Source organism: Poecile atricapillus, chromosome 32 (assembly GCF_030490865.1).
Source record: "Poecile atricapillus isolate bPoeAtr1 chromosome 32, bPoeAtr1.hap1, whole genome shotgun sequence".
Classification (NCBI taxonomy): Eukaryota; Metazoa; Chordata; class Aves; order Passeriformes; family Paridae; genus Poecile; species Poecile atricapillus.
In genome coordinates this window covers 340,624-367,754 of record NC_081280.1, presented here as the reverse complement: position 1 = coordinate 367,754, position 27,131 = coordinate 340,624, and the positions used below count along the sequence as shown (strand labels likewise).

Genomic DNA, 27,131 nt, shown 5'->3' with positions numbered 1-27,131 from the left:
CAAAATTTCGACTTTTTAATCAAAAATTTCCCATTTTTTGTTAAAATTTCGACTTTTCAAGCCACAATTCAATTAAAATTTCGACTTTTTAATCAAAATTTTCACCTTTTTAATGAAAATTTCCACTTTTTAAACCAGAATTTCCCCTTTTTAATCAAAAATTCGACTTTTAAAGCCACAATTCAATTAAAATTTCGACTTTTTAATCAAAATTTTCACCTTTTTAATCAAAATTTCCACTTTTCAAGCCACAATTTAATCAAAATTTCGACTTTTTAATCAAAATTTTCCTCTTTTTAATCAAAATTTCCACTTTTTAATCAAAATTTCGACTTTTTAATCCAAATTTTCCCCTTTTTAATCAAAATTTCCACTTTTCAATCAAAATTTTCCAATTTTTAATTAAAATTTCCACTTTTTAAACAAGAATTACCCATTTTTAATTAAAATTCGACTTTTTAATCAAAATTTCCACTTTTTAATTAAAATTTCGACTTTTTAAGCCACAATTTAATTAAAATTTCGACTTTTTAGACCAGAATTTCCCCTTTTTAATCAAAATATTCACTTTTTAATCCAAATTTTCCCCTTTTTAATCAAAATTTCCACTTTTTAATAAAAATTTCCCATTTTTAATTAAAATTTCGATTTTTCAAGTGAGAATTTAATTAAAATTTCGACTTTTTAAGCCACAATTCAATTAAAATTCGACTTTTTAATCAAAAATTTCCCCTTTTTAATTAAAATTTTGACTTTTTGAGCAACATTTTCACCTTTTTAATGAAAATTTCCACTTTTTAATCAAATATTTCCCCTTTTTAATTAAAATTTCGACTTTTCAAGCCACAATTCAATTAAAATTTCGACTTCTTAATCAAAATATCCCATTTTAATTAAAATTTCCACTTTTTAATCAAAATTTCGACTTTTCAAGCAAAAATTTCCCCTTTTTAATAAAAAATTCGACTTTTCAAGCCACAATTCAATTAAAATTTCGCCTTTTAAATCAAAATTTTCCCCTTTTTAATGAAAATTTCCACTTTTAAATCAACAATTTCCCATTTTTAATTAAAATTTCCACTTCTTAATCAAAATTTTCCCATTTTTAATTAAAATTTCCCCCTTTTTAATCAAAATTTCCACTTTTTAATCAAAAATTTCCCCTTTTTAATCAAAAATTCGACTTTTCAAGCCACAATTTAATCAAAATTTCGACTTTTTAATCAAAATTTTCTCCTTTTTAATTAAAATTTCGACTTTTTAATCAAAAATTTTCCCTTTTTAATAAAAAATTTCACCTTTTTAATCAAAATTTCCACTTTTCAAATGACAATTTAATCAAATTTTCCCCTTTTTAATCCAAATTTTCCCCTTTTTAATCCAAAATTTCCCCTTTTTAATGAAAATTTCCACTTTTTAATCAAAATTTCCCCTTTTTAATCAAAATTTTCCCCTTTTCAATCAAAAATCCGACTTTTCCTCCCCGTTTTTCCCAATTTCCCCCCTCCCCACCCCAAAAAAATCCGATTTTTTTTCCCCCTCCCCTCCCCCCACCCCAAAGTGGGGGCGGGGCCAACCCCAAAATGGGCGTGGCCGCCCCTCCCCCACCCCATTTTTTTCCCATTTTTTGGGGATTCCCCGCTGGCTTCCTCTTCCTCGCCACCTCCCGCTCCAAACTTTTGAATTTTTTGGGGTGAAAAACCCAAATTTTGGGGTTTTTTAATGGATTCTTTTCCTGTGGATTTGAGGACGAAGCCCCCCCGCCCCTCCCCCACCCTCTCCCGCCCCTCCCCCACCCCCTCCGAGGCTTCGCTGCCGCTCCGGAAGCGCCGCTCGGCCATGAAGGATTTTGGGGAGGGGGTTCCCCAAATTTGGGGGGGTTTCGGCGACCCCCAGGAGGTGAAAATTGGGGGGAAAAATCCCAAATTTGGGGAGGAAAATTCCGGGATTGGAGCAGGTGAGAGCGAGACCCCTCCCCCACCCCTCCATTCCACCCCTCCCCCACCTTTTTATTCCCTTTTTTTTGGGGTTTTTTTTGGGGGGGATCCTTCCCTAAATTCCCCCAAAATTCGTCAAAATTCCCCCAAAATCCCCCCAAAAAATTCCTCAAAATCCCCCCCAAAATTCCCCCAAAAATCCCCCAAAAATTCATCCAAATCCCTCCCCTCCCCCACCCCCCATTCAGCCCCTCCCCCACTTTTTTATTCCCTTTTTTTGGGGTTTTTTGGGGGGGATCCTTCCCCAAAATCCCCCCAAAAATTCCTCAAAATCCCTCCCCTCCCCCTCCCCAAAATCCCCCCAAATTCCCCCAAAAATTCCTCAAAATCCTCCCCAAAATCCCCCCAAAAATTCCTCAAAATCCCTCCCCTCCCCCACCCCAAAATCCCCCCAAATCTCCCCAAATTCCCCCAAAAATTCCTCCAAATCCCCCCCGAAATTCCCCCAAAAATTCCTTAAAAATTCCTCAAAATCCCTCCCCTCCCCCACCCCAAAAATCCCCCAAAATCCCCCAAAAAATTCCCCAAAAAATTCCTCAAAATCCCCCCAAAAATTCCTCAAAATCCCTCCCCACCCCCACCCCCCATTCCTCCCCTCCCCCACCTTTTTATTCCTTCTTTTTTTGCGGTTTTTTTGGGGGGACCCTTCCCCAAAATTCCTCAAAATCCCTCCCAAAAAATTCCCCAAAATCCCCCCAAAATTCCTCAAAATCCCTCCCCTCCCCCACCCCAAAATCCCCCCAAAAATCCCCCAAAATTCCCAAAAAAAATTCGTCAAAATCCCCCCAAAAATCCCCCCCAAAATCCCCCCAAAATTCCTCAAAAATTCCTCAAAATTCCCCCCAAAATTCCCCAAAATTCCCCCAAAAATCCCCTCAAAATCCCTCCCCTCCCCCACCCCAAAATCCCCCAAAATCCCCCCCAAAATCCCCCAAAAATTCCTCAAAATCCTCCCCTCCCCCACCCCAAAATCCCCCCCAAAATCCCCCCAAAAATCCCCCCAAAATTCCTCAAAATCCCTCCCCTCCCCCACCTTTTTATTCCCTTTTTTTGGGGTTTTTTGGGGGAGACCCCTCCCCAAATTCCCCAAAATTCCCCAAAAATCCCCCCAAAATCCCCCAAAAATTCCTCAAAATCCCCCCCAAAAATTCCTCAAAATCCCTCCCCTCCCCCACCCCAAAATCCCCCCAAAAATCCCCAAAATCCCCTCCCCCACCCCAAATTCAATTCAATTTTTTCCCACCCCTCCCCCACCTTTCCCTCCTTTTTTTGGGGATTTTTTTGGGAATTTTTTAGGATTTTTTGGGATTTTTTTTAGGGGAGACCCCTCCCCAAAATCCCCCCAAATCCCCCCAAAAAATTCCCCAAAATTCCCCCAAAGAATTCGTCAAAATCCTCCCCTCCCCCACCCCAAAATCCCCCCAAAATTCCCCCTAAAAATTCATCAAAATCCACTCAAAATCCTCCCCTCCCCCACCCCAAAAATCTTCCAAAATCCCCCCAAAAATTCCTCAAAATGCCCCCAAAATTCCTCAAAATCCCCTCCCCTCCCCCACCCCAAAATCCCCCCAAAATCCCCCCAAAATTCCCCAAAAAATTCGTCAAAATCCCCCCAAAAATTCCTCAAAATCCCTCCCCTCCCCCACCCCAAAATCCCCCCAAATCCCCCTAAAATTTCCTCAAAAAATTCGCCAAAATCCCCCCAAATTTCCTCAAAAAATTCCCCAAAATCCCCTCCCCTCCCCCACCTTTTTATTCCCTTTTTTTGGGGTTTTTTGGGGGGAGACCCTTCTCCAAATTCCCCCAAAATCTCCCAAAATCCCCCCAAAAAATTCCTCCAAATCCCTCCCCTCCCCCACCCCAAAATCCCCCAAAATTCCCCAAAATTCCCCCTAAAAGTTCATCAAAATCCCCCCAAAATCCCTCCCCTCCCCCACCCCAAAAATCCCCCCAAAATCCCCCCAAAATCCCCCCAAAATTCCCCCAAAAATCCCCCAAAAATTCCCTAAAAAATTCCCCCAAAATCCCCCCAAAAATCCCCCCAAATCCCCCCCAAAATTCCCCAAAAATCCCCCCAAAAATCCCAAAAATCCCCAAAATTCCCCAAAATCCCCCCAAAATCCCCCAAAATCCCCCCAAAAATTCCCCAAAATCCCCTCCCCCACCCCAAATTTAATTCCATTTTTTTTTCCCACCCCTCCCCCACCCGGTTCAGGGTTGAGGGCGGAGCCTCCGCTGGCGATTTTGGGGGGAGGGGCGGCTTTGGGGGTGACCCCTCCCCAAATTTTGGGGGTCCCCGAACCCCCCTTGGCCGCCGCCATCGCCGCCGCCACCCGGCAGGACGAGGATGGGGACACGTGAGTGAGGAACCCCAAAATCCCCCAAAATCACCCCAAAATCCCCCAAAATCACCCCAAAATCCCATGGGAGACCCCAAAATCCCCCAAAATCCCCCCCAAAATCTGATGGGAGACCCCAAAATCCCCCAAAATCACCCCAAAATCCCCCAAAATCACCCCAAAATCCCCCGAAATCACCCCAAAATCCCCCAAAATCACCCCAAAATCACCCCAAAATCCCCCAAAATCACCCCAAAATCCCCCAAAATCACCCCAAAATCCCCCAAAATCACCCCAAAATCACCCCAAAATCCCCCAAAATCACCCCAAAATCACCCCAAAATCCCCCAAAATCCCCCAAAATCCCCCAAAATCCCCCAAAATCCCCCCAAAATCCCATGGGAGACCCCAAAATCTCCCAAAATCTGATGGGAGACCCCAAAAATCCCCCCAAAATCACCCCAAAATCCCCCCAAAATCCCCCCCAGAATCCTCGGGAAACCCCAAAATTCCCCCAAACCCCAAAATTCCCCCAAATTCCCCCAAAATCCCCCCCAAAAAACCCCAAAATCCCCCCAAAATCCCCCAAAATCCCCCCAAAATCCCCCAAAATCCCCCAAAATCCCCCCAAAATCCCCCAAAATCACCCCAAAATCCCCCAAAATCACCCCAAAATCCCCCAAAATCTCCCCAAAATCCCCCAAAATCACCCCAAAATCCCATGAGAGACCCCAAAATCCCCCAAAATCACCCAAAATCCCCCAAAATCACCCCAAAATCTGATGGGGGACCCAAAAATCCCCCAAAATCTGATGGGAGACCCCAAAATCCCCCAAAATCACCCCAAAATTCGATGGGAGATCCCAAAATCCCCCCAAAATCACCCCAAAATCCCATGGGAGACCCCAAAATCCCCCAAAATCTGATGGGAGACCCCAAAATCCCCCAAAATCTGATGTGAGACTCCAAAATCACCCCAAAATCCGATGGGAGAACCCAAAATCACCCAAAATCCCCCCAAAATCTGATGGGAGACCCCCAAAATCCCCCAAAATCCCCCCAAAATCTGATGGGAGACCCCAAAATCCCCCCAGAATCCAATGGGAGACCCCAAAATCACCCAAAATCACCCCAAAATCTCATGGGAGACTCCAAAATCAGAGGGAATCCTGAAATTACCGGGAAATCCTGAAATTCCCCCAAAATTCCCCCCAAATCCTCCCCAAATTCCCCAAAATCCCCCCAAAATTACCGGGAAAACCCCAAAATCCCCCGGGAAACCCCAAAATTTCCCCCCAAAAATCACCGGGAAACCCCAAAATCCCCCCAAAATCTCCCAAAATCCCCCCAAACCCCAAAATTCCCCAAAATCCCCCCAAAATCCCCCCAAAAATCCCCTCGAAATTGCCCGGAAACCCCAAAATTTCCCCCCAAAAATCACCGGGAAACCCCAAAATTCCCCCAAAATCTCCCCGAAATTACCGGGAAACCTCAAAATTCCCCCAAAATCCCCCCAAAAATCACCGGGAAACCCCAAAATTCCCCCCAAATTCCCCCAAAATCCCCCCCGAATTTATCGGGAAACCCCAAAATTCCCCCAAAATCCCCCCGAAATTCCCCCAAAATCGCTCCCAAATCCCCCCGAATTTACCGGGAAACCCCAAAATTCCCCCAAAATTCCCCCAAAATCCCCCCCAAAATCACCGGGAAACCCCAAAATTACCCCAAAATCCCCCCAAAATCCCCCCCGAAATTACCGGGAAATCCCAAAATTCCCCCCAAATCCCCCAAAAATCCCCCCAAAAATCACCGGGAAACCCCAAAATTACCCCAAAATTCCCCCCAAATCCCCCCCAAAATCACCGGGAAACCCCAAAATCCCCCCCAAAATTCCCCCAAAATCGCCCCTAAAACCACCGGGAAACCCCAAAATCCCCCCAAAATTCCCCCAAACCCCAAAATCCCCCCAAAATTCCCCCAAAATCCCCCCCAAAAAACCCCAAAATCCTTCCCGGACCCCCCCCCCCATTTCCCCTCCCCCACCCCCAGGAGCGTGGGAACCCCCGGGGCCGCCCCTCCCCCACCCCGCGCGCGCGGGGAATCCCCCGTGACGTCATCGGGGAGGCCACGCCCCTTTACGGGAAGAGCGCGGGGGGAGGGGCGGGAACGGCGCTGCCCCTCCCCCCCCCCAAAATTCCCCCAAAATTCCCGAAATTCTCCCAAAATGTCCCCAAAATGTCCCCAAATGTCCCCAAATGTCCCCAAAATCTCCCAAAAATGTCCCAAAATGTTCCCAAATGTCCCCAAATGGCCCCAAATGGCCCCAAATGGCCCCAAAATGTCCCCAAATGTCCCCAAAATGGCCCCAAATGGCCCCAAAATGTCCCCAAATGTCCCCAAAATGGCCCAAAAATGACCCAAAATGTCCCCAAATGTCCCCAAATGGCCCCAAATGTCCCCAAATGTCCCCAAATGGCCCCAAAATGTTCCCAAATGGCCCAAAATGTCCCCAAATGGCCCCAAATGTCCCCAAAATGTCCCCAAATGTCCCCAAATGTCCCCAAATGGCCCCAAATGGCCCCAAATGGCCCCAAAATGTCCCCAAATGTCCCCAAAATGGCCCCAAATGGCCCCAAAATGTCCCCAAATGTCCCCAAAATGGCCCAAAAATGACCCAAAATGTCCCCAAATGGCACCAAATGTCCCCAAATGTCCCCAAAATGTCCCCAAATGTCCCCAAAATGGCCCAAAAATGACCCAAAATGTCCCCAAATGTCCCCAAATGTCCCCAAATGGCCCCAAATGACCCCAAATGTCCCCAAATGTCCCCAAATGGCCCAAATGGCCCCAAATGGCCCCAAATGGCCCCAAAATGACCCAAAAAACGACCAAAAAATGACCCAAAATCTCCCAAAATGGCCCCAAATGTCCCCAAATTCCCCCAAAATTGCCCAAAATTGCCCAAAATGTCCCAAAATGTCCCCAAAATGTCCCCAAATGTCCCCAAATGACCCAAAAAATGACCAAAAATTGACCCAAAATCTCCCAAAAATGTCCCCAAATGGTCCCAAATGTCCCCAAATGTCCCCCAAATGTCCCCAAATGTCCCAAAATTACCCAAAAAATGACCAAAAAATGTCCCAAAATCTCCCAAAATGTCCCCAAATGAACCAAAATGACCCAAAAAATGACCAAAAAATGACCCAAAATGTCCCAAAAATGTCCCAAAGTGGCCCCAAAATGTCCCCAAATGTCCTCAATTGGCCCCAAATGTCCCCAAATGTCCCCAAAATATTCCCAAATGGCCCCAAATGTCCCCAAAATGTTCCCAAATGGCCCAAAATGTCCCCAAATGGCCCCAAATGTCCCCAAATGTCCCCAAATGTCCCCAAATGTCCCCAAAATGTCCCCAAATGTCCCCAAAATGTCCCAAAATGTCCCCAAAATCTTCCAAAAATGTCCCAAAATGGCCCCAAATTTCCCCAAAATGACCCAAAAAATGACCCAAAATCTCCCAAAATGGTCCCAAATTGTCCCCAAATGTCCCCAAATGTCCCCAAATGGCCCCAAATGGCCCCAAATGGCCCCAAATGTCCCCAAATGTCCCCAAAATGGCCCCAAATGTCCCCAAAATGTCCCCAAATGTCCCCAAATGTCCCCAAATGTCCCCAAAATGTCCCGAAATGTCCCCAAATGTCCCCAAATGTCCCCCGCTGTCCCCTCAGGCCCCTGCACATCGCGGTGGCTCAGGGCTCTGTCCCCGTCGCTCGACGTTTGGTGTCGCTGTTCCTGCGCGGGGGGAGGGACCTGGACGTGTACAACAACCTGAGACAGGTGAGGGACACCTGGGGACACCTGGGGACAGCTGGGGACACCTGGGGACACCTGGGGACAGCTGGGGACACCTGGGGACACCTGGGGACATCTGGGGACACCTGGGGAACACCGGGGGACACCTTGGGGACACCTGGGGACACACCTGGGGACACCTGGGGACACCTGGGGACACCTGGGGACAGCTGGGGACACCTGGGGACATCTGGGGACACGTGGGGGACATCTGGGGACACCTGGGGACACCTGGGGGACACCTGGGGGCATCTGGGGGACATTTGGAGACACCTGGGGGACATTTGGGGATACCTCGAGGGCATTTGGGGACACCTGGGGACACCTCAGGGCACCTTGGGACACACCTGGACATACCTGGGGACACCTGGGGACACCTGGGGACACCTGGGGACATTTGGGGACACCTGGGGACACCTGGAGACACCTGAGGGACATTTGGGGATACCTGGGGGGACATTTGAGGATACCTCGAGGGCATTTGGGGACACCTGGGACACACCTGGTGACACCCAAAGCACACCTGGGGACACCTGGGGACACCTGGGGACACCTGGGGACACCTGGGGACAGCTTGGGGACACCTGGGGACACCTGGAGACACCTGAGGGACATTTGGGGATACCTGGGGGACATTTGGGGACACCTGGGACATACCTGGTGACACCCAAAGCACACCTGGGGACACCTGGGGACAGCCGGGGACACTTTGGAGACACCTGGGGACACCTGGGGACACCCAAAACACACCTGGGGACACCTGGGGACACTTTGGGGACACTTTGGGGACACTTTGGGGGGTCACAGAGCCCCGCCCCTTTGTCACACATTGGCCACACCCCCAGAGCCACCTCCTGACCTGTCCCCAGGTGTTCCTCACCTGTGTCACCTGTCCCTGTGTCACCTGTGTCACCTGTCCCTGTGTCACCTGTGTCACCTGTGTCACCTGTCCCTGTGTCACCTGTCCCAGGTGTGTCACCTGTCCCTGTGTCACCTGTGTCACCTGTGTCACCTGTCCCTGTGTCACCTGTGTCACCTGTGTCACCTGTCCCTGTGTCACCTGTGTCACCTGTGTCACCTGTGTCACCTGTCCCTGTGTCAGCTGTGTCACCTGTGTCACCTGTGTCACCTGTCCCTGTCTCACCTGTCTCACCTGTGTCACCTGTGTCACCTGTGTCACCTGTGTCACCTGTCCCAGGTGTGTCACCTGTCCCTGTGTCACCTGTCCCTGTGTCACCTGTCCCAGGTGTGTCACCTGTCCCTGTGTCACCTGTCCCTGTGTCACCTGTCCCTGTGTCACCTGTCCCTGTGTCACCTGTGTCACCTGTGTCACCTGTCCCAGGTGTGTCACCTGTCCCCTGTGTCCCCACAGACCCCTCTCCACCTGGCTGTCATCACTGGCCAGGTGTCCCTGGTTCGTCTCCTGGTGGCTCAGGGAGCGTCTCCGATGGCTCCGGATCGTCTGGGCCGTACCTGCGCTCACCTGTCCCTGTGTCACCTGTGTCACCTGTGTCACCTGTGTCACCTGTGTCACCTGTGTCCCTGTGTCACCTGTCCCTGTGTCACCTGTCCATGAGGTCTCACCTGTCCCTGTGTCACCTGTGTCACCTGTGTCACCTGTCCCTGTGTCACCTGTGTCACCTGTGTCACCTGTGTCACCTGTGTCACCTGTCCCTGTCTCACCTGTCCCACCTGTGTCACCTGTCCCAGGTGTGTCACCTGTCCCTGTGTCACCTGTCCCTGTGTCACCTGTCCCTGTGTCACCTGTGTCACCTGTGTCACCTGTGTCACCTGTCCCTGTGTCACCTGTCCCAGGTGTGTCACCTGTCCCCTGTGTCCCCACAGACCCCTCTCCACCTGGCTGTCATCACTGGCCAGGTGTCCCTGGTTCGTCTCCTGGTGGCTCAGGGAGCGTCTCCGATGGCTCCGGATCGTCTGGGCCGTACCTGCGCTCACCTGTCCCTGTGTCACCTGTGTCACCTGTGTCACCTGTGTCACCTGTGTCACCTGTGTCACCTGTGTCACCTGTGTCACCTGTCCCTGTGTCACCTGTGTCACCTGTCCCTGTGTCACCTGTCCCTGTGTCACCTGTGTCACCTGTCCCTGTGTCACCTGTCCCAGGTGTGTCACCTGTCCCTGTGTCACCTGTCCCTGTGTCACCTGTGTCACCTGTGTCACCTGTCCCAGGTGTGTCACCTGTCCCTGTGTCACCTGTGTCACCTGTCCCTGTGTCACCTGTGTCACCTGTGTCACCTGTGTCACCTGTGTCACCTGTCCCTGTGTCACCTGTCCCTGTCTCACCTGTGTCACCTGTGTCACCTGTGTCACCTGTCCCTGTCTCACCTGTCCCTGTGTCACCTGTGTCACCTGTCTCTGTGTCACCTGTGTCACCTGTGTCACCTGTGTCACCTGTCCCTGTGTCACCTGTGTCACCTGTCCCTGTGTCACCTGTGTCACCTGTGTCACCTGTCCCTGTGTCACCTGTGTCACCTGTGTCACCTGTGTCACCTGTCCCTGTCTCACCTGTCCCTGTGTCACCTGTGTCACCTGTCCCTGTGTCACCTGTCCCTGTGTCACCTGTCCCTGTGTCACCTGTGTCACCTGTCCCTGTGTCACCTGTGTCACCTGTCCCAGGTGTGTCACCTGTCCCCTGTGTCCCCACAGACCCCTCTCCACCTGGCTGTCATCACTGGCCAGGTGTCCCTGGTTCGTCTCCTGGTGGCTCAGGGAGCGTCTCCGATGGCTCCGGATCGTCTGGGCCGTACCTGCGCTCACCTGTCCCTGTGTCACCTGTGTCACCTGTGTCACCTGTGTCACCTGTGTCACCTGTGTCACCTGTCTCACCTGTGTCACCTGTCCCTGTGTCACCTGTCCCTGTGTCACCTGTGTCACCTGTGTCACCTGTCCCTGTGTCACCTGTGTCACCTGTGTCACCTGTGTCACCTGTCCCTGTGTCACCTGTGTCACCTGTGTCACCTGTGTCACCTGTCCCTGTGTCACCTGTCCCTGTGTCCCCTGTGTCACCTGTGTCACCTGTGTCACCTGTGTCACCTGTGTCACCTGTGTCACCTGTGTCACCTGTCCCTGTGTCCCTGTGTCACCTGTCCCTGTGTCACCTGTGTCACCTGTGTCACCTGTCCCTGTGTCACCTGTGTCACCTGTGTCACCTGTCCCAGGTGTGTCACCTGTCCCCTGTGTCCCCACAGACCCCTCTCCACCTGGCTGTCATCACTGGCCAGGTGTCCCTGGTTCGTCTCCTGGTGGCTCAGGGAGCGTCTCCGATGGCTCCGGATCGTCTGGGCCGTACCTGCGCTCACCTGTCCCTGTGTCACCTGTGTCACCTGTGTCACCTGTGTCACCTGTGTCACCTGTGTCACCTGTCCCTGTGTCACCTGTGTCACCTGTGTCACCTGTGTCACCTGTGTCACCTGTGTCACCTGTGTCACCTGTGTCACCTGTCCCTGTGTCACCTGTGTCACCTGTGTCACCTGTGTCCCCTGTGTCACCTGTGTCACCTGTCCCTGTGTCACCTGTGTCACCTGTGTCACCTGTCCCTGTGTCACCTGTCCCTGTGTCACCTGTCCTGTGTCACCTGTGTCACCTGTGTCACCTGTGTCACCTGTCCCTGTGTCACCTGTGTCACCTGTGTCACCTGTGTCACCTGTCCCAGGTGTGTGACCTGTCCCTGTGTCACCTGTGTCACCTGTCCCTGTGTCACCTGTGTCACCTGTGTCACCTGTGTCACCTGTCCCAGGTGTGTCACCTGTCCCTGTGTCACCTGTGTCACCTGTCCCTGTGTCACCTGTCCCAGGTGTGTCACCTGTCCCCTGTGTCCCCACAGACCCCTCTCCACCTGGCTGTCATCACTGGCCAGGTGTCCCTGGTTCGTCTCCTGGTGGCTCAGGGAGCGTCTCCGATGGCTCCGGATCGTCTGGGCCGTACCTGCGCTCACCTGTCCCCTGTGTCACCTGTGTCACCTGTGTCACCTGTGTCACCTGTGTCACCTGTCCCTGTGTCACCTGTGTCACCTGTGTCACCTGTCCCAGGTGTGTCACCTGTCCCCTGTGTCCCCACAGACCCCTCTCCACCTGGCTGTCATCACTGGCCAGGTGTCCCTGGTTCGTCTCCTGGTGGCTCAGGGAGCGTCTCCGATGGCTCCGGATCGTCTGGGCCGTACCTGCGCTCACCTGGCCTGTGGCTCTCACCTGTCGGGGGGCGGAGCCTCGGCCGGGCCCCGCCCCCGCGTTCTCCGCGAGCTCCTGCGAGGCCCCGGCCCCGCCCCCGACCTGCAGGCGCGGGATTATGAGGGTGGGGACGGCGGGAAAAAAAATCTTGGGAATGGCGGGAAAATTATGTGGGAATGGCGGGAAAAAAATCCTGGGAATGGCGGGAAAATTTATGGGAGTGGTGGGAAAATTTATCCAGGAATGGTGGGAAAATGTCCTGGGAATGGCGGGAAAATAAACCTGGGAATGGTGGGAAAATTATGCGGGAATGGTGGGAAAATTCATGGGAATGGCGGGAAAAAAGTCCTGGGAATGGCGGGAAAAAGTCCTGGGAATGGTGGGAAAATTGGTGGGAAAATTATGTGGGAATGGCGGGAAAATAAACCTGGGAATGGCGGGAAAAAGTCCTGAGAATGGTGGGAAAATGATGCGGGGATGGTGGGAAAATTCAATGGAATGGCGGGAAAAAATTATCTGGGAATGGCGGGAAAATAAACCTGGAAATGGCGGGAAAATTGGTGGGGAAATTATCTGGGAATGGCAGGAAAATTATGTGGAAATGGTGGGAAAATTGGCTGGGAATGGCGGGAAAATAAACCTGGGAATAGTGGGAAAAAGTCCTGGGAATGGCGGGAAAAAAATCCTGGGAATGGCGGGAAAATTGGTGGGAAAATTATCTGGGAATGGTGGGAAAAAAATCCTGGGAATGGTGGGAAAATTATGTGGGAATGGCGGGGAAATGTCCTGGGAATGGCGGGAAAAAATTATCTGGGAATGGTGGGAAAAAAACCTGGGAATGGTGGGAAAATTATTTGGGAATGGTGGGAAAATTATGTGGGAATGGTGGGAAAATTGTCTGGGAATGGCGGGAAAAAATCAGATGGGGATGGCGGGAAAAAAACCTGGGAATGGCGGGAAAACATCCTGGGAATGGCGGGAAAATTGGTAGGAAAATTATCTGGGAATGGCGGGAAAAAAAATCCTGGGAATGGCGGGAAAAAAATCCTGGGAATGGTGGGAAAACGTCCTGGAAATGGCGGGAAAATTGGCGGGGAAATTATGTGGGAATGGTGGGAAAATGTCCTGGGAATGGCGGGAAAACGTCCTGGGAATGGTGGGAAAATTATCTGGGAATGGCGGGAAAATTTCTGGGGTTTTTTTGGGAATTTTGGGGGGGGTTTTGGGAATTTTGGGGTTTTTTGGGAATTTTGGGGTTTTTTAGGAATTTTGGGGGGGTTGGGAATTTTGGGGGTTTTTTTTGGGAATTTTGGGGAGGGATTTTTTGGGAATTTTGGGGTTTTTTGGGAATTTGGGGGGGGTTGGAATTTGGGGGTTTTTTGGGAATTTTGGGGAGGGATTTTGGGAATTTTGGGGAGGTTTTGGGAATTTGTGGGGGTTTTTTTGGGAATTTTGGGGTGGTTTTTTTGGAACTTTGGGTTTTTTCAGGAATTTTGGGTTTTTTTGGGAATTTTGGGGTTTTTTGGGAATTTTGGGGTTTTTTGGGAATTTTGGGGAGGAATTCCATGAATTTGGGGTTTTTTGGGAATTTTGAGGGTGGTTTTTTGGGGAATTTTGGGGTTTTTTTGGGGAATTTTGGTTTTTTATGGGAACTTTGGGTTTTTTCGGGAATTTTGGGTTTTTTGGGAATTTTGGGGAGGGTTTTGGGAATTTTGGGGTTTTTTGGGAATTTTGGGGAGGGGTTTTTGGGGAATTTTGGGGGGATTTTGGGAATTTGGGGGGGGTTTGGAATTTGGGGGTTTTTTGGAAATTTTGGGGAGGGTTTTGGGAATTTTGGGGTTTTTTGGGAATTTTGGGGGTTTTTTTGGGAATTTTGGGGTTTTTTTGGGAATTTTGGGGAGGAATTTCATGAATTTGGGGTTTTTTGGGAATTTTGGGGAGGAACTTCATGAATTTGGGGTGTTTTTTTGGGAATTTTGGGGAGGGATTTTTTGGGAATTTTGGGGGTTTTTTTGGGAATTTTGGGGTGGTTTTTTTGGAACTTTGGGTTTTTTCGGGAATTTTGGGGTTTTTTGGGAATTTTGGGGAGGAATTTCATGAATTTGGGGTTTTTTGGGGAATTTTGAGGGTGGTTTTTTGGGGAATTTTGGGTTTTTTTGGGGGGGAATTTTGGGTTTTTTTGGGAACTTGGGGTTTTTTCGGGAATTTTGGGATTTTTGGGAATTTTGGGAGGGGTCTCTGACCTCCCCTCCCCTCCCCCCAGGCCTGACCCCCCTGCACGTGGCCGTCGGCTCCGGGTCCCGTGAGAGCGCCCTGGTGCTGCTGGAGCACGGAGCCGACATCGACGCCGTGGTGGGAAAAGATCCCGAATTCCTCGGGAATTCCTCGGGAATTTATCGGGAATTTATCGGGAATTTATTGGGAATTTATTGGGATTTTATTGGGGATTTATTGGGGATTTATTGGGAATTTATTGGGAATTTATCGGGATTTTATTGGGAATTTATTGGGGATTTATCATGAATTTATTGGGATTTTATTGGGAATTTATTGGGAATTTATTGGGATTTTATTCGGAATTTATTGGGAATTTATTGGGGATTTATTGGGGATTTATTGGGAATTTATTGGGGATTTATTGAGGATTTATTGATAATTTATTGAGAATTTATTGGGGATTTATTGGGATCTTAGTGGGAATTTATTGGGAATTTATTGGGAATTTATTGGGATTTTATTGGGAATTTATCGGGAATTTATCGGGAATTTATTGGGATTTTATTGGGAATTTATTGGGGATTTATTGGGAATTTATTGGGAATTTATTGGGAATTTATTGGGAATTTATCGGGATTTTATTGGGAATTTATTGGGAATTTATTGGGAATTTATTGGGGATTTATTGGGGATTTATTGGGATTTTATTGGGAATTTATTGGGATTTTATTGGGGATTTATTGGGAATTTATTGGGATTTTATTGGGGATTTATCGGGAATTTATTGGGAATTTATTGAGAATTTATTGGGAATTTATTGGGGATTTATTGGGAATTTATCGGGGATTTATTGGGAATTTATTGGGAATTTAGTGGGATTTTATTGGGAATTTATTGGGAATTTATTGGGATTTTAGTGGGAATTTATCAGGAATTTATTGGGAATTTATCAGGGATTTATTGGGGATTTATTGGGAATTGATTGGGAATTTATTGGGAATTGATTGGGAATTGATTGGGAATTTATCGGGAATTATCAGGAATTTATTGGGAATTTATTGGGAATTTATTGGGAATTTATTGGGGATTTATTGAGAATTTATTGGGAATTTATTGGGAATTTTTGGGGGAATTTTTGGGAATTTTTTGGGAATTTTTGGGGGAATTTATTGGAATTTTTTTGGGAATTTTGGAGAATTTTTTGGGGAATTTTTGGGAATTTTTGGGGAATTTTTTTGGAATTTTGGGGAATTTTTGGGAATTTTGGGGATTTTTTTTAGGAATTTTGGGGGAAATTTTGGGATTTTTTGGGGGGAATTTTGGGGGAATTTGGGGGAATTTTTTGGGAATATTTTGGGGAATTTTTGGGGAATATTTTTGGGATTTTTTGGGGGAATTTTGGGGGAATTTGGGGGAATTTTTTGGGAATTTTTTTTGAGAATTTTGGGGTAATTTTTTTGGAATATTTTGGGAATATTTTGGGAATTTTTCGGGAATTTTGGCATCTCCAGGACATCAAGAGCGGGCGCTCGCCACTGCTGCACGCGGTGGAGAACAACAGCCTGGAAATGGCTGAGCTGCTGCTACAGGTGAGGGAATTCCAGGAATTTCTGGGAATTCCGGGAATTCTGGGAATTCTGGGAAATTTTGGGAATTTTTGGGGATTTTTTGGGATTTTTTTGGGATTTTTTTGGATTTTTTGGGGGATTTTTTTTGGGATTTTTTAGGAATTTATCAGGAATTTATTGGGATTTTTTTGGAATGTATTGGGAATTTTTTTTGGAATTTCTTGGGAATTTCTTGGGATTTTTTTGGGAATTATTTTTGAAGTTTTTGGGATTTTTTTGGGAATTTTGGGGGATTTTGGGGGATTTTTTTGGAATTTATTGGGAATTTTGGGGATTTTTTGGGGACTTTTTTTGGAATTTTTGGGGAATTTATTGGGAATTTTGGGGGATTTTTTTTGGGAATTTTGGGGGATTTTTTTGGAATTTATTGGGAATTTATTGGGATTTTTTTGGGAAGAATTTTGGGGAATTTTGGGGATTTTTTGGGGACTTTTTTTGAATTTTGGGGAATTTATTGGGAATTTTGGGGGATTTTTTTTTGGAATTTTGGGGGATTTTTTTGGAATTTATCAGGAATTTTTTGATAATTTTTTGGGAATTTATTGCGGTTTTTTGGGGACTTTTGGGAGTTTTTTTGAGGATTTTTATTGGAATTTATTGGGAATTTATCGGGAATTTAATGGGAATTTATTGGGAAGTTTTGGGGGATATTTTGGGAATTTTTGGGAATTTTTGGGGGGATTTTTTGGGGAATTTTGGGGGGATTTTTTGGGAATTTTTGGGGAATTTTTTGGGAATTTTGGGGGGATTTTTGGGAGGATTTTTTGGGAATTTTTGGGGATTTTTGGGGGGAGTTTTGGGGAATTTTTTGGGAATTTTTGGTGATTTTTTTTGGCAATTTTTGGAGCATTTTTGATGCGTTTTTGGGGCGATTTTTGGGGATTTGGGGTTTTTGAAGCCCCCAAATCAGATTTTGGGGTTTCCAAACCCAAATTTTGGGATTTTTTTGGGTTTTCCGTCACAAAGACACCTCCAAAACCCAGATTTTGGGTGGTTTTGATTGGTTTTGATGCATTTTTAATGCAATTTTGGGACATTTTAATGCATTTTTGGGACATTTTTGATGCATTTTGGGGCGATTTTTGGGGATTTTGGATTTTGGGGATTTTTGGGATTCCCAAAATTGAATTTTTGGGATTTTTTTGGGTTTTCCAGCTGAAACACCCAATCCCACGTGGATTTTGGGTGCTTTTGAGACATTTTTGGGGCATTTTTGAGTCAATTTGATGCATTTTTGGGGCATTTTTGGGACATTTTTGATGCAATTTTTGGGGATTTTGGGTTTTGGGGATTTTTGGGGTTCCCAAACCCAAATTTTAGGATTTTTTGGGTTTTCCATCACAAAGACACCTCCAAAACCCAGATTTTGGGTGGTTTTGATTGGTTTTGATGCGTTTTTGATGCATTTTTAATGCATTTTCGAGGCGTTTTTGGGTTGATTTTTGGGGATTTGGGGTTTTTGAAGCCCCCAAATCAGATTTTGGGGTTCCCAAACCCAAATTTTGGGATTTTTTTGGGTTTTCCATCACAAAGACACCTCCAAAACCCAGATTTTGGGTGGTTTTGATTGGTTTTGATGCATTTTTGAGTCAATTTGATGCATTTTTGTGACGTTTTTGATGCATTTTCGAGGCATTTTTGGGGCGATTTTTGGGGATTTGGGGTTTTTGAACCACCCAAATCAGATTTTGGGGTTCCCAAACCCAAATTTTGGGATTTTTTTGGGTTTTCCATCACAAAGACACCTCCAAAACCCAATCCCACCTGGATTTGGGGTGGTTTTGAGACATTATTTGGATTTTTTGATGCATTTTTAATGCGATTTTGAGGCAATTTTTGGTGATTTGGGGTTTTTGAAGCCCCCAAATCAGATTTTGGGGTTTCCAAACCCAAATTTTTCATTTTTTCCTGTGTTTTCCAGCACGGAGCCAGCGTGAACGCCCAATCCTACGCCGGCTGCACGGCGCTGCACGCGGCCGCGGGCCGGGGGCTGCTGCGGCTGCTGCGGCTCCTCCTGCGCTGCGGCGCCGACTGCGGCCTCCGCAACCTCCACAACGACACCGCCGCCGGCGTGGCTGCCAGCGCACAGGTGAGGATTTTGGGGAGTTTCAGGGAATTTGGGGAATTTGGGGGAATTTTGGGGAATTTTGGGGAATTTTTTGGGATTTTTTGGGATTTTTTGGAGATTTTTTGGGGGAATTTTTGGGGATTTTTTGGGGATTTTTTGGGGATTTTTTGGAATTTTTAACTGATTTTTTGGGGATTTTTTGGGGATTTTTTTGAGATTTTTTGGGATTTTTTTAATGATTTTTTTGAGATTTTTTGCGGATTTTTTGGGGATTTTTTTGGATTTTTTGCGGATTTTTTATGATTTTTTGGGGATTTTTTGGGGATTTTTTTGGATTTTTTGCGGATTTTTTATGATTTTTTGGGGATTTTTTGGGGATTTTTTGGAATTTTTAAGGGATTTTTAAGGGATTTTTTTATGATTTTTTTGAGATTTTTTTGGGATTTTTGGGGGATTTTTTTGAAATTTTTTGGGGATTTTTTGGGGATTTTTTTGAGATTTTTTGGGATTTTTTTGCGATTTTTTTGAGATTTTTTTGGTATTTTTTGGGGATTTTTTTTGGATTTTTTTGGGATTTTTTTATGATTTTTTTGGGATTTTTTTGGGATTTTTGAGGTCTCTGCAACCTCCACAACGACACCGCTGCCGGCGTGGCTGCCAGCGCACAGGTGAGGATTTTGGGGAGTTTCAGGGAATTTGGGGAATTTGGGGGAATTCTGGGGAATTTTTTGGGATTTTTGGGATTTTTTGGAGATTTTTTGGGGATTTTTTGGGGATTTTTTGGGGATTTTTTGGAATTTTTAAGGGATTTTTAACTGATTTTTTGGGGATTTTTTGGGGATTTTTTTGCGATTTTTTTGAGATTTTTTTGGTATTTTTTGGGGATTTTTTTTGGATTTTTTGGGGATTTTTTATGATTTTTTGGGGATTTTTTGGGGATTTTTTGTGGATTTTTTTGAGATTTTTTGGGATTTTTTGGGGATTTTTTGGGATTTTTTTGGCATTTTTTTGAGGATTTTTTTGAGATTTCTTGGGATTTTTTTATGATTTTTTTGGGATTTTTTTGGCATTTTTTGGGGATTTTTGAGGTCTCTGCAACCTCCACAACGACACCGCTGCTGGCGTGGCTGCCAGCGCACAGGTGAGGATTTTGGGGAGTTTCAGGGAATTTTGGGAATTTGGGAGATTTTTTGTGAATTTTGGGGATTTTTTGGGGATTTTTTGGGGATTTTTTTGGATTTTTTGGGGATTTTTTATGATTTTTTGGGGATTTTTTGGGGATTTTTTGGAATTTTTAAGGGATTTTTAAGGGATTTTTGGGATTTTTTGGAGATTTTTTGGGATTTTTTGGGGAATTTTTGGAGATTTTTTGGGGATTTTTTGGGGATTTTTTGGGGATTTTTTGGGATTTTTTTATGATTTTTTGGGGATTTTTTGGGATTTTTTTGGGATTTTTTGGGGATTTTTTTGAGATTTTTTGGGATTTTTTTATGATTTTTTTGAAATTTTTTGGGGATTTTTTGGGGATTTTTTTGGATTTTTTGGGGATTTTTTTGGGATTTTTTGGGGATTTTTTATGATTTTTTGGGGATTTTTTGGGGATTTTTTGGGGATTTTTTGGGATTTTTTTTATTATTATTTTTTTGGATTTTTTGGGGGATTTTTGGGGATTTTTTTGGGGCAATTTTGGGGAATTTTGGGGGGATTTTTTGGGGATTTTTTGGGGGGATTTTGGGGGGATTTTGGGGATTTTTTGGGGGATTTTGGGTAATTTAAGTGGAATTTTGGGGCATTTTGAGGGATTTGAGGGGGGTTTGGGGCCGCATTTGGGGGATTTTTGGGGGATTTTTGGGGATTTTTTAGGGGATTTTTGGGGGATTTTTTGGAGATTTTTTTCGGATTTTTTGGGAATTTTGGGGGGGTTTTTGGGATTTTTTTTGGATTTTTGGGAATTTTTGGGGGGTTTTTTTGTAATTTTTTTTTATTTTTGGGGGGGATTTTTTGGGGATTTTTTGGGGAATTTTGGGGGGATTTTTTGGGATTTTTTTTTATTTTTGGGGGATTTTTTGGGGATTTTTTTGGGATTTTTTGGGATTTTTTGGGATTTTTTGAGATTTTTTGGGGAATTTTTGGGGGATTTTTGGGGGATTTTTTGGGATTTTTTGGGATTTTTTGGAGATTTTTTGGGGATTTTTTGTGGATTTTTTGGGGGATTTTTTGGAATTTTTAAGGGATTTTTAAGGGATTTTTTTGGGATTTTTTTATGATTTTTTGGGGATTTTTTGGGATTTTTTGGGGGATTTTTTGAGATTTTTTGGGATTTTTTTATGATTTTTTTGAGATTTTTTTGGGATTTTTTGGGGATTTTTTTGAGATTTTTTTGGGATTTTTTGGGGATTTTTTTGAGATTTTTTGGGATTTTTTTATGATTTCTTTGGGATTTTTTGGGGATTTTTTTGGATTTTTTTGGATTTTTTTGGGGATTTTTGGGGATTTTTGGGGATTTTTAGGGGATTTTTTGGGGATTTTGGGGATTTTTTGGGAAATTTTTTTTTTATTTTTTTGGATTTTTTGGGGGATTTTTGGGGATTTTTTTGAGATTTTTTGGGATTTTTTTATGATTTCTTTGGGATTTTTGGGGGATTTTTTGGGTTTTTTTTTATTTTTAGGGGTTTTTTTGGGGGATTTTTTTGGGGAATTTTTGGGATTTTTGGGGGGATTTTTTGGGATTTTTTGAGATTTTTTGGGGATTTTGGGGGGACTTTTTTTATTTTGGGGGGATTTTTTGGGTATTTTTTTTTATTTTTTAGGGATTTTTGGGGGATTTTTTGGGGAATTTTTTAGAGATTTTTTGGAGATTTTTTGGGGATTTTTTTGAGATTTTTTCTGATTTTTTGGGAATTTTTGGGGGATTTTTGGGGGATTTTGGAGGATTTTTGGGATTTTTTTGGCAATTTGGGAGGGATTTGGGGGGATTTTGGGGATTTTGGGACAGATTTTTGGGGGGATTTTGGGGATTTTGGGTCAGATTTGGAGGATTTTGGGTCAGATTTGGGGGATTTTTGGGATTTTGGGAATTTGGAGTCAGATTTTGGGAATTTTGGGTTGGAATTTGAGGATTTTGGGGGTCTCTGATCCCGCCCCTCCCCCCACAGGTGATCGACATCCTCCGGGGAAAAGCCTCGAGACCCCCCCAGGACCCCCCAAAACCCCCCCGGGAGCCCCCCCACGGTGAGAATTCCCAAATTTTGGGTGGAAATTCCCAAATTTTGGGCAAAAAATCCCAAATTTTGGGTGGTTTTGGGTGGAAATTCCCAAATTTTGGGTGGAATTTCCCAAATTTTGGGTGGAAATTCCCAAATTTTGGGTGAAAATTCCGAAATTCTGGGTGGAAATTCCCAAATTTTGGGGGTTTTGGGTGGAAATTCCCAAGTTTTGGGTGGAAATTCCCAAGTTTTGGGTAGAAATTCCCAATTTTTGGGGGGTTTGGGGTGAGAATTCCCAAATTTTGGGTGGAAATTCACAAATTTTGAGGGGAAATTCCCAAATTTTGGGGGGATTTGGGGCAGAAATTCCCAAATTTTGGGGGGTTTTGGGTGGAAATTCCCAAATTTTAGGTGGAAATTCCCAAATTTTGGGGGGTTTTGGGTGGAAATTCCCAAATTTTAGGGGGTTTGGGGTGAAAATTCCCAATTTTGGGGGGTTTTGGGTGAGAATTCCCAAATTTTGGGTGGAAATTCCCAAATTTTGGGTGAAAATTCCCAAATTTTGGGGTGTCCTGGGTGAGAATTCCCAAATTTTGTTGGTTTTGGGTGAAAATTCCCAAATTTTGGGTGGAAATTCCCAAATTTTGGGTGGTTTTGGGTGAGAATCCCCCAATTTTGGCCCCTCTGAGACCCCGTCCCCTTTCCCAGGCTGCGCCTCGGAGTCCCCGCCCACTTCCGGGTCCGCAGCCAATGGGGTTCGAGGAGCCCAGGGAAGCCCCGCCCACCGGAGCAGCGCGGACCAATCAGAAGCGGCCGTGGGGAGGCTCCGCCCACGAGGGGGGCGGGGCCGGCCTGAGGCGGGAAATGCAAATTAATTAAAAATTAAATGAAAAAGCGCGGGAATAATTAAACTGGGATGGACTGGGATGGACTGGGAGGGACTGGGAGGGGATTGGGACAAACTGGGATGGACTGGGATAAACTGGGAGGGACTGGGAGGGAACTGGGAGGGACTGGGAGGGACTGGGATGAACTGGGAGGGACTGGGAGGGAACTGGGAGTGGATTGGGAGTGAACTGGGAGGGACTGGAATTTAATGGGAGGGACTGGGATGAACTGGGATGGACTGGGAAGAGATTGGGAGGGACTGGGAGGAACTGGGAGTGGACTGGGAGGGACTGGGAGGGACTGGGAGGGAACTGGGAGGGAACTGGGATGGCTCTGAGAGTGAGCTGGGTTAAACTGGGTTGAACTGGGTCAAACTGGGATGAACTGGGATGAAGTGGGAAGGGATTTGGAGTGGACTGGGAGGGACTGGGGTGGACTGGGAGGGACTGGGGTGGACTGGGAGGAACTGGGAGGGCTCTGAGAGGGAACTGGGTTAAACTGGGTTGAACTGGGTCAAACTGGGATGAACTGGGAGGGGACTTGGAGTGAACTGGGAGGGACTGGAATTTAATGGCAGGGAACTGGCAGGGAACTGGGAGGGACTGGGATGGCTCTGGGAGGGAACTGGGATAAACTGGGACAAACTGGGAGGGAACTGGTTTGAACTGGTTTAAACTGGGCCGCTCCCTTCACTCCCCCGCCGGCCGCGCGCATGCGCGGAGCCGCGCGCTGACGTCACCGCTCCGCCTCCCACCCGCGCCAGCGCGCGCGCGCCAGAACGCGCTGACGTCACCGCCGCCTCCCACCCGCGCCAGCGCGCGCCGGATCGAGACGCGCTGACGTCACTTCCGGCGCGCTCGGTCACGATGGAGGAGCTGGGGCTGCTCGGGGAGAAACCGCAGGTGGGGGAGGGGCTCGGGGGGGTCCCCAAAACCTCCGGGGGGTCCCCAAAACCTCGGGGGGGGGGTGGGGAATGGGTGGGGGGCACCCAAAGGATCCCCGTGAGGGGGTGGGGGAGGGGGGGGAGGGGAGGGGCGCGCGCGGCTTTTTGGGCACCCCTCCCCCATGGGGGCTTCGGCCACTTCCGGGTTTGGCCACGCCCACCCCGAGGTTTGGGGGGAAATTCCCAAATTTTGGGTGGGAAATTCCCAAATTTTGGGGGCTTTGGGGTGAGAATTCCCAAATTTTGGGGGGAAATTCCCAAATTTTGGGGGGTTTTGGGTGGAAATTCCAAAGTTTTGGGTGGAAATTCCCAAATTTTGGGGCGTCCTGAGTGGAAATTCCCAAATTTTGGGGGGTTTTGGGTGGAAATTCCCCAATTTTGGGGAGTTTTGGGTGGAAATTCCCAAATTTTGGGGGTTTTGGGGTGAGAATTCCCAAATTTTGGGGGGAAATTCCCAAATTTTGGAGATCCTGGGGTGAAAATTCCCGAATTTTGGGGGGTCCTGGGTGGAAATTCCCAAATTTTGGGTGGAAATTCCCAAATTTTGGGGGGTTTGGGGTGAGAATTCCCAAATTTTGGGGGGTTTTGGGTGGAAATTCCCAAATTTTGGAGGTCCTGAGTGGAAATTCCCAAATTTTTGGGTGGGAATTCCCAAATTTTGGGGGGTTTTGGGTGGAATTCTCAAATTTTGGGTGGAAATTCCCAAATTTTGGAGATCCTCGGGTGAAAATTCCCAAATTTTGGGGGTTTGGGGTGAAAATTCCCAAATTTTGGGTGGAATTCCCAAATTTTGGGGGGTTTTGGGTGGAAATTCCCAAATTTTGGGGGATTTTGGGTTGGAATTGCCAAATTTGGGGGGGTTTTGGGTGGAAATTCCAAAGTTTTGGGTCGAAATTCCCAAATTTTGGAGATCCTGGGGTGAAAATTCCCGAATTTTGGAGATCCTGGGGTGGAAATTCCCAAATTTTGGGTGGAAATTCCCAAATTTTGGGGGGTCCTGAGTGGAAATTCCCAAATTTTGGGGAGTTTTGGGTGGAAATTCCCCAATTTTGGGGGGTTTTGGGTGGAAATTCCCAAATTTTGGGGGGTTTTGGGTGGAAATTCCCAAATTTTGGGGGGTTTGGGGTGAGAATTCCCAAATTTTGGGGGGAAATTCGGAAATTTTGGAGATCCTGGGGTGAAAATTCCCGAATTTTGGGGGTTCCTGGGTGAGAATTCCCAAATTTTGGGGTGAGAATTCCCAAATTTTGGGTGGAAATTCCCAAATTTTGGGGGTTTGGGGTGAAAATTCCCAAATTTTGGGTGGAAATTCCCAAATTTTGGGTGGAAATTCCCAAATTTTGGGGGTTTGGCCACGCCCCCATTTTGGGAGATACCAATTGGGGGGGGGGAGGGGGGGGAGACTCCACTGGGATTGGGGGTGGGGGGAGTTCTGGGGCCCCTCCCCCCCCCCTCAGGTGTCACCTGTGTCACCTGTCCATGGTCACCTGTGTCACCTGTCCCTGTGTCACCTGTCCTGTGTCACCTGTGTCACCTGTCCATTGTCACCTGTGTCACCTGTCCCTGTGTCACCTGTCCATTGTCACCTGTCCATGAGGTGTCACCTGTCTCACCTGTCGGTGTCACCTGTCCATGAGGTGTCACCTGTGTCTCACCTGTCGGTGTCACCTGTCCATTGTCACCTGTCCATGAGGTGTCACCTGTCTCACCTGTCCGTGTCACCTGTCCATGTCACCTGTCTCACCTGTCTGTGTCACCTGTCCCTGTGTCACCTGTCTCACCTGTGTCACCTGTCCATGTCACCTGTCCCAGTCTCACCTGTCCTTGTGTCACCTGTCCCTGTGTCCCCTGTGTCACCTGTCCAATGTCACCTGTCTCTCACCTGTCCATTGTCACCTGTCCATGAGGTGTCACCTGTGTCACCTCTCGGTGTCACCTGTCCCTGTGTCACCTGTGTCACCTCTCGGTGTCACCTGTGTCTCACCTGTCTCTGTGTCACCTGTCCCAGTCTCACCTGTCTGTCTCACCTGTCCCTCTGTCACCTGTCCCTGTGTCACCTGTCCGTGTCACCTGTCCATTGTCACCAGTCTCACCTGTCCATGTCACCTGTCTCACCTGTCGGTGTCACCTGTCCATTGTCACCTGTCTCACCTGTCTGTGTCACCTGTCCCTGTGTCACCTCTCTCACCTGTGTCACCTGTGTCACCTGTCCCAGTCTCACCTGTCCTTGTGTCACCTGTCCCTGTGTCCCCTGTGTCACCTGTCCAATGTCACCTGTCTCACCTGTCCGTGTCACCTGTCCCTGTGTCACCTGTGTCACCTCTCGGTGTCACCTGTCTCACCTGTCTCTCACCTGTCCCAGGACGATGTCCCCACCTCGGTCGCCCCCCGGCCTCTCCCCGGTCTCTCCTTCCTGGTTCCGGAGCCCGAGGACCTGGAGGACCTGTACAGCCGGTACAAGGTGAGACACACCTGGGGACAGGTGTGACACAGCTGGGGACAGTCAGACACACCTGGGGACAGGTGTGACACCTGGGGACAGTGACAACACCTGGGGACATCAGACACACCTGGGGACAGGTGACAACATCTGGGGACAGTGACAACAGCTGGGGACAGTCAGACACACCTGGGGACAGGTGACAACACCTGGGGACAGTCAGACACACCTGGGGACAGTCAGACACACCTGGGGACAGGTGTGACAACAGCTGGGGAGGGGTGACAACACCTGGGGACAGTCAGACACACCTGGGGACAGGTGACAACACCTGGGGACAGGTGTGACAACACCTGGGGGTCACAGGGACCTGGAGGACCTGTACAGCCGGTACAAGGTGAGACACACCTGGGGACAGGTGTGACACCTGGGGACGGGTGTGACACCTGGGGAGGGGTGTGACACAGCTGGTGACAGGTGTGACACCTGGGGACAGGTGTGACAACAGCTGGGGGTTACCTGTGTGACAGGTGAGGGGGTCACAGGGACCTGGAGGACCTGTACAGCCGGTACAAGGTGAGACACACCTGGGGACAGGTGTGACACCTGGGGAGGGGTGTGACACAGCTGGGGACAGGTGACAACACCTGGGGAGGGGTGACACAGCTGGGGACAGTCAGACACACCTGGGGACAGGTGACAACAGCTAGGGAGGGGTGACAACACCTGGGGACAGGTGACAACACCTGGGGACGGGTGACAACACCTGGGGACAGGTGTGACAACACCTGGGGGTCACAGGGACCTGGAGGACCTGTACAGCCGGTACAAGGTGAGACACACCTGGGGACAGGTGACAACACCTGGGGAGGGGTGTGACACAGCTGGGGACAGGTGACAACACCTGGGGACAGGTGTGACAACACCTGGGGGTCACAGGGACCTGGAGGACCTGTACAGCCGGTACAAGGTGAGACACACCTGGGGACAGGTGTGACACCTGGGGAGGGGTGACAACACCTGGGGACAGGTGACAACACCTGGGGACAGGTGACAACACCTGGGGACAGACACACCTGGGGACAGGTGTGACACCTGGGGAGGGGTGTGACAACACCTGGGGACGGGTGACAACACCTGGGGAGGGGTGTGACACCTGGGGAGGGGTGACAACACCTGGGGACAGTCAGACACACCTGGGGACAGGTGACAACAGCTGGGGATGGGTGTGACAACACCTGGGGACGGGTGAGACACAGCTGGGGACAGGTGACAACACCTGGGGATGGGTGACAACACCTGGGGACAGTCAGACACAGCTGGGGACAGTGACAACACCTGGGGACAGTCAGACACACCTGGGGACAGGTGT

The 27,131-nt window shown here is 47.8% G+C and overlaps 2 protein-coding genes across 2 annotated transcripts in view; both read left to right on the top strand.

The window, feature by feature from the left end:
* Nucleotides 1-1,799: 1,799 nt before the first annotated feature.
* Nucleotides 1,800-22,363, top strand: BCL3 (BCL3 transcription coactivator). Its single transcript, XM_058860031.1, has 9 exons — nucleotides 1,800-1,957; nucleotides 4,213-4,354; nucleotides 8,062-8,170; nucleotides 12,325-12,493; nucleotides 14,633-14,721; nucleotides 16,098-16,175; nucleotides 18,136-18,303; nucleotides 21,438-21,513; nucleotides 22,197-22,363. The coding sequence occupies exons 1-9, from the start codon at nucleotides 1,840-1,842 to the stop codon at nucleotides 22,361-22,363; spliced, it is 1,116 nt and encodes a 371-aa protein (XP_058716014.1). The 5' UTR covers nucleotides 1,800-1,839.
* A 797-nt stretch (nucleotides 22,364-23,160) lies between these two features.
* Nucleotides 23,161-27,131, top strand: part of PSMC4 (proteasome 26S subunit, ATPase 4) — a 32,260-nt gene continuing 28,289 nt past the window's right edge. Inside the window, exons 1-2 of the mRNA XM_058860068.1 lie at nucleotides 23,161-23,278; nucleotides 25,682-25,780. Of these exons, the coding sequence (XP_058716051.1) occupies nucleotides 23,243-23,278; nucleotides 25,682-25,780 (135 nt within the window). The 5' untranslated portion in view covers nucleotides 23,161-23,242. The remainder of the gene's footprint in view (nucleotides 23,279-25,681; nucleotides 25,781-27,131) is intronic.

Bases quoted from the DNA above. Each gene is read 5' to 3' on its own strand.
- BCL3 (XM_058860031.1), top strand. From the start codon at position 1,840: ATGAAGGATTTTGGGGAGGGGGTTCCCCAAATTTGGGGGGGTTTCGGC. The intron at 4,355-8,061 runs GTGAGTGAGGAA...CTGTCCCCTCAG, and splicing joins CAGGACGAGGATGGGGACAC to GCCCCTGCACATCGCGGTGG. The intron at 14,722-16,097 runs GTGGGAAAAGAT...TGGCATCTCCAG, and splicing joins GAGCCGACATCGACGCCGTG to GACATCAAGAGCGGGCGCTC.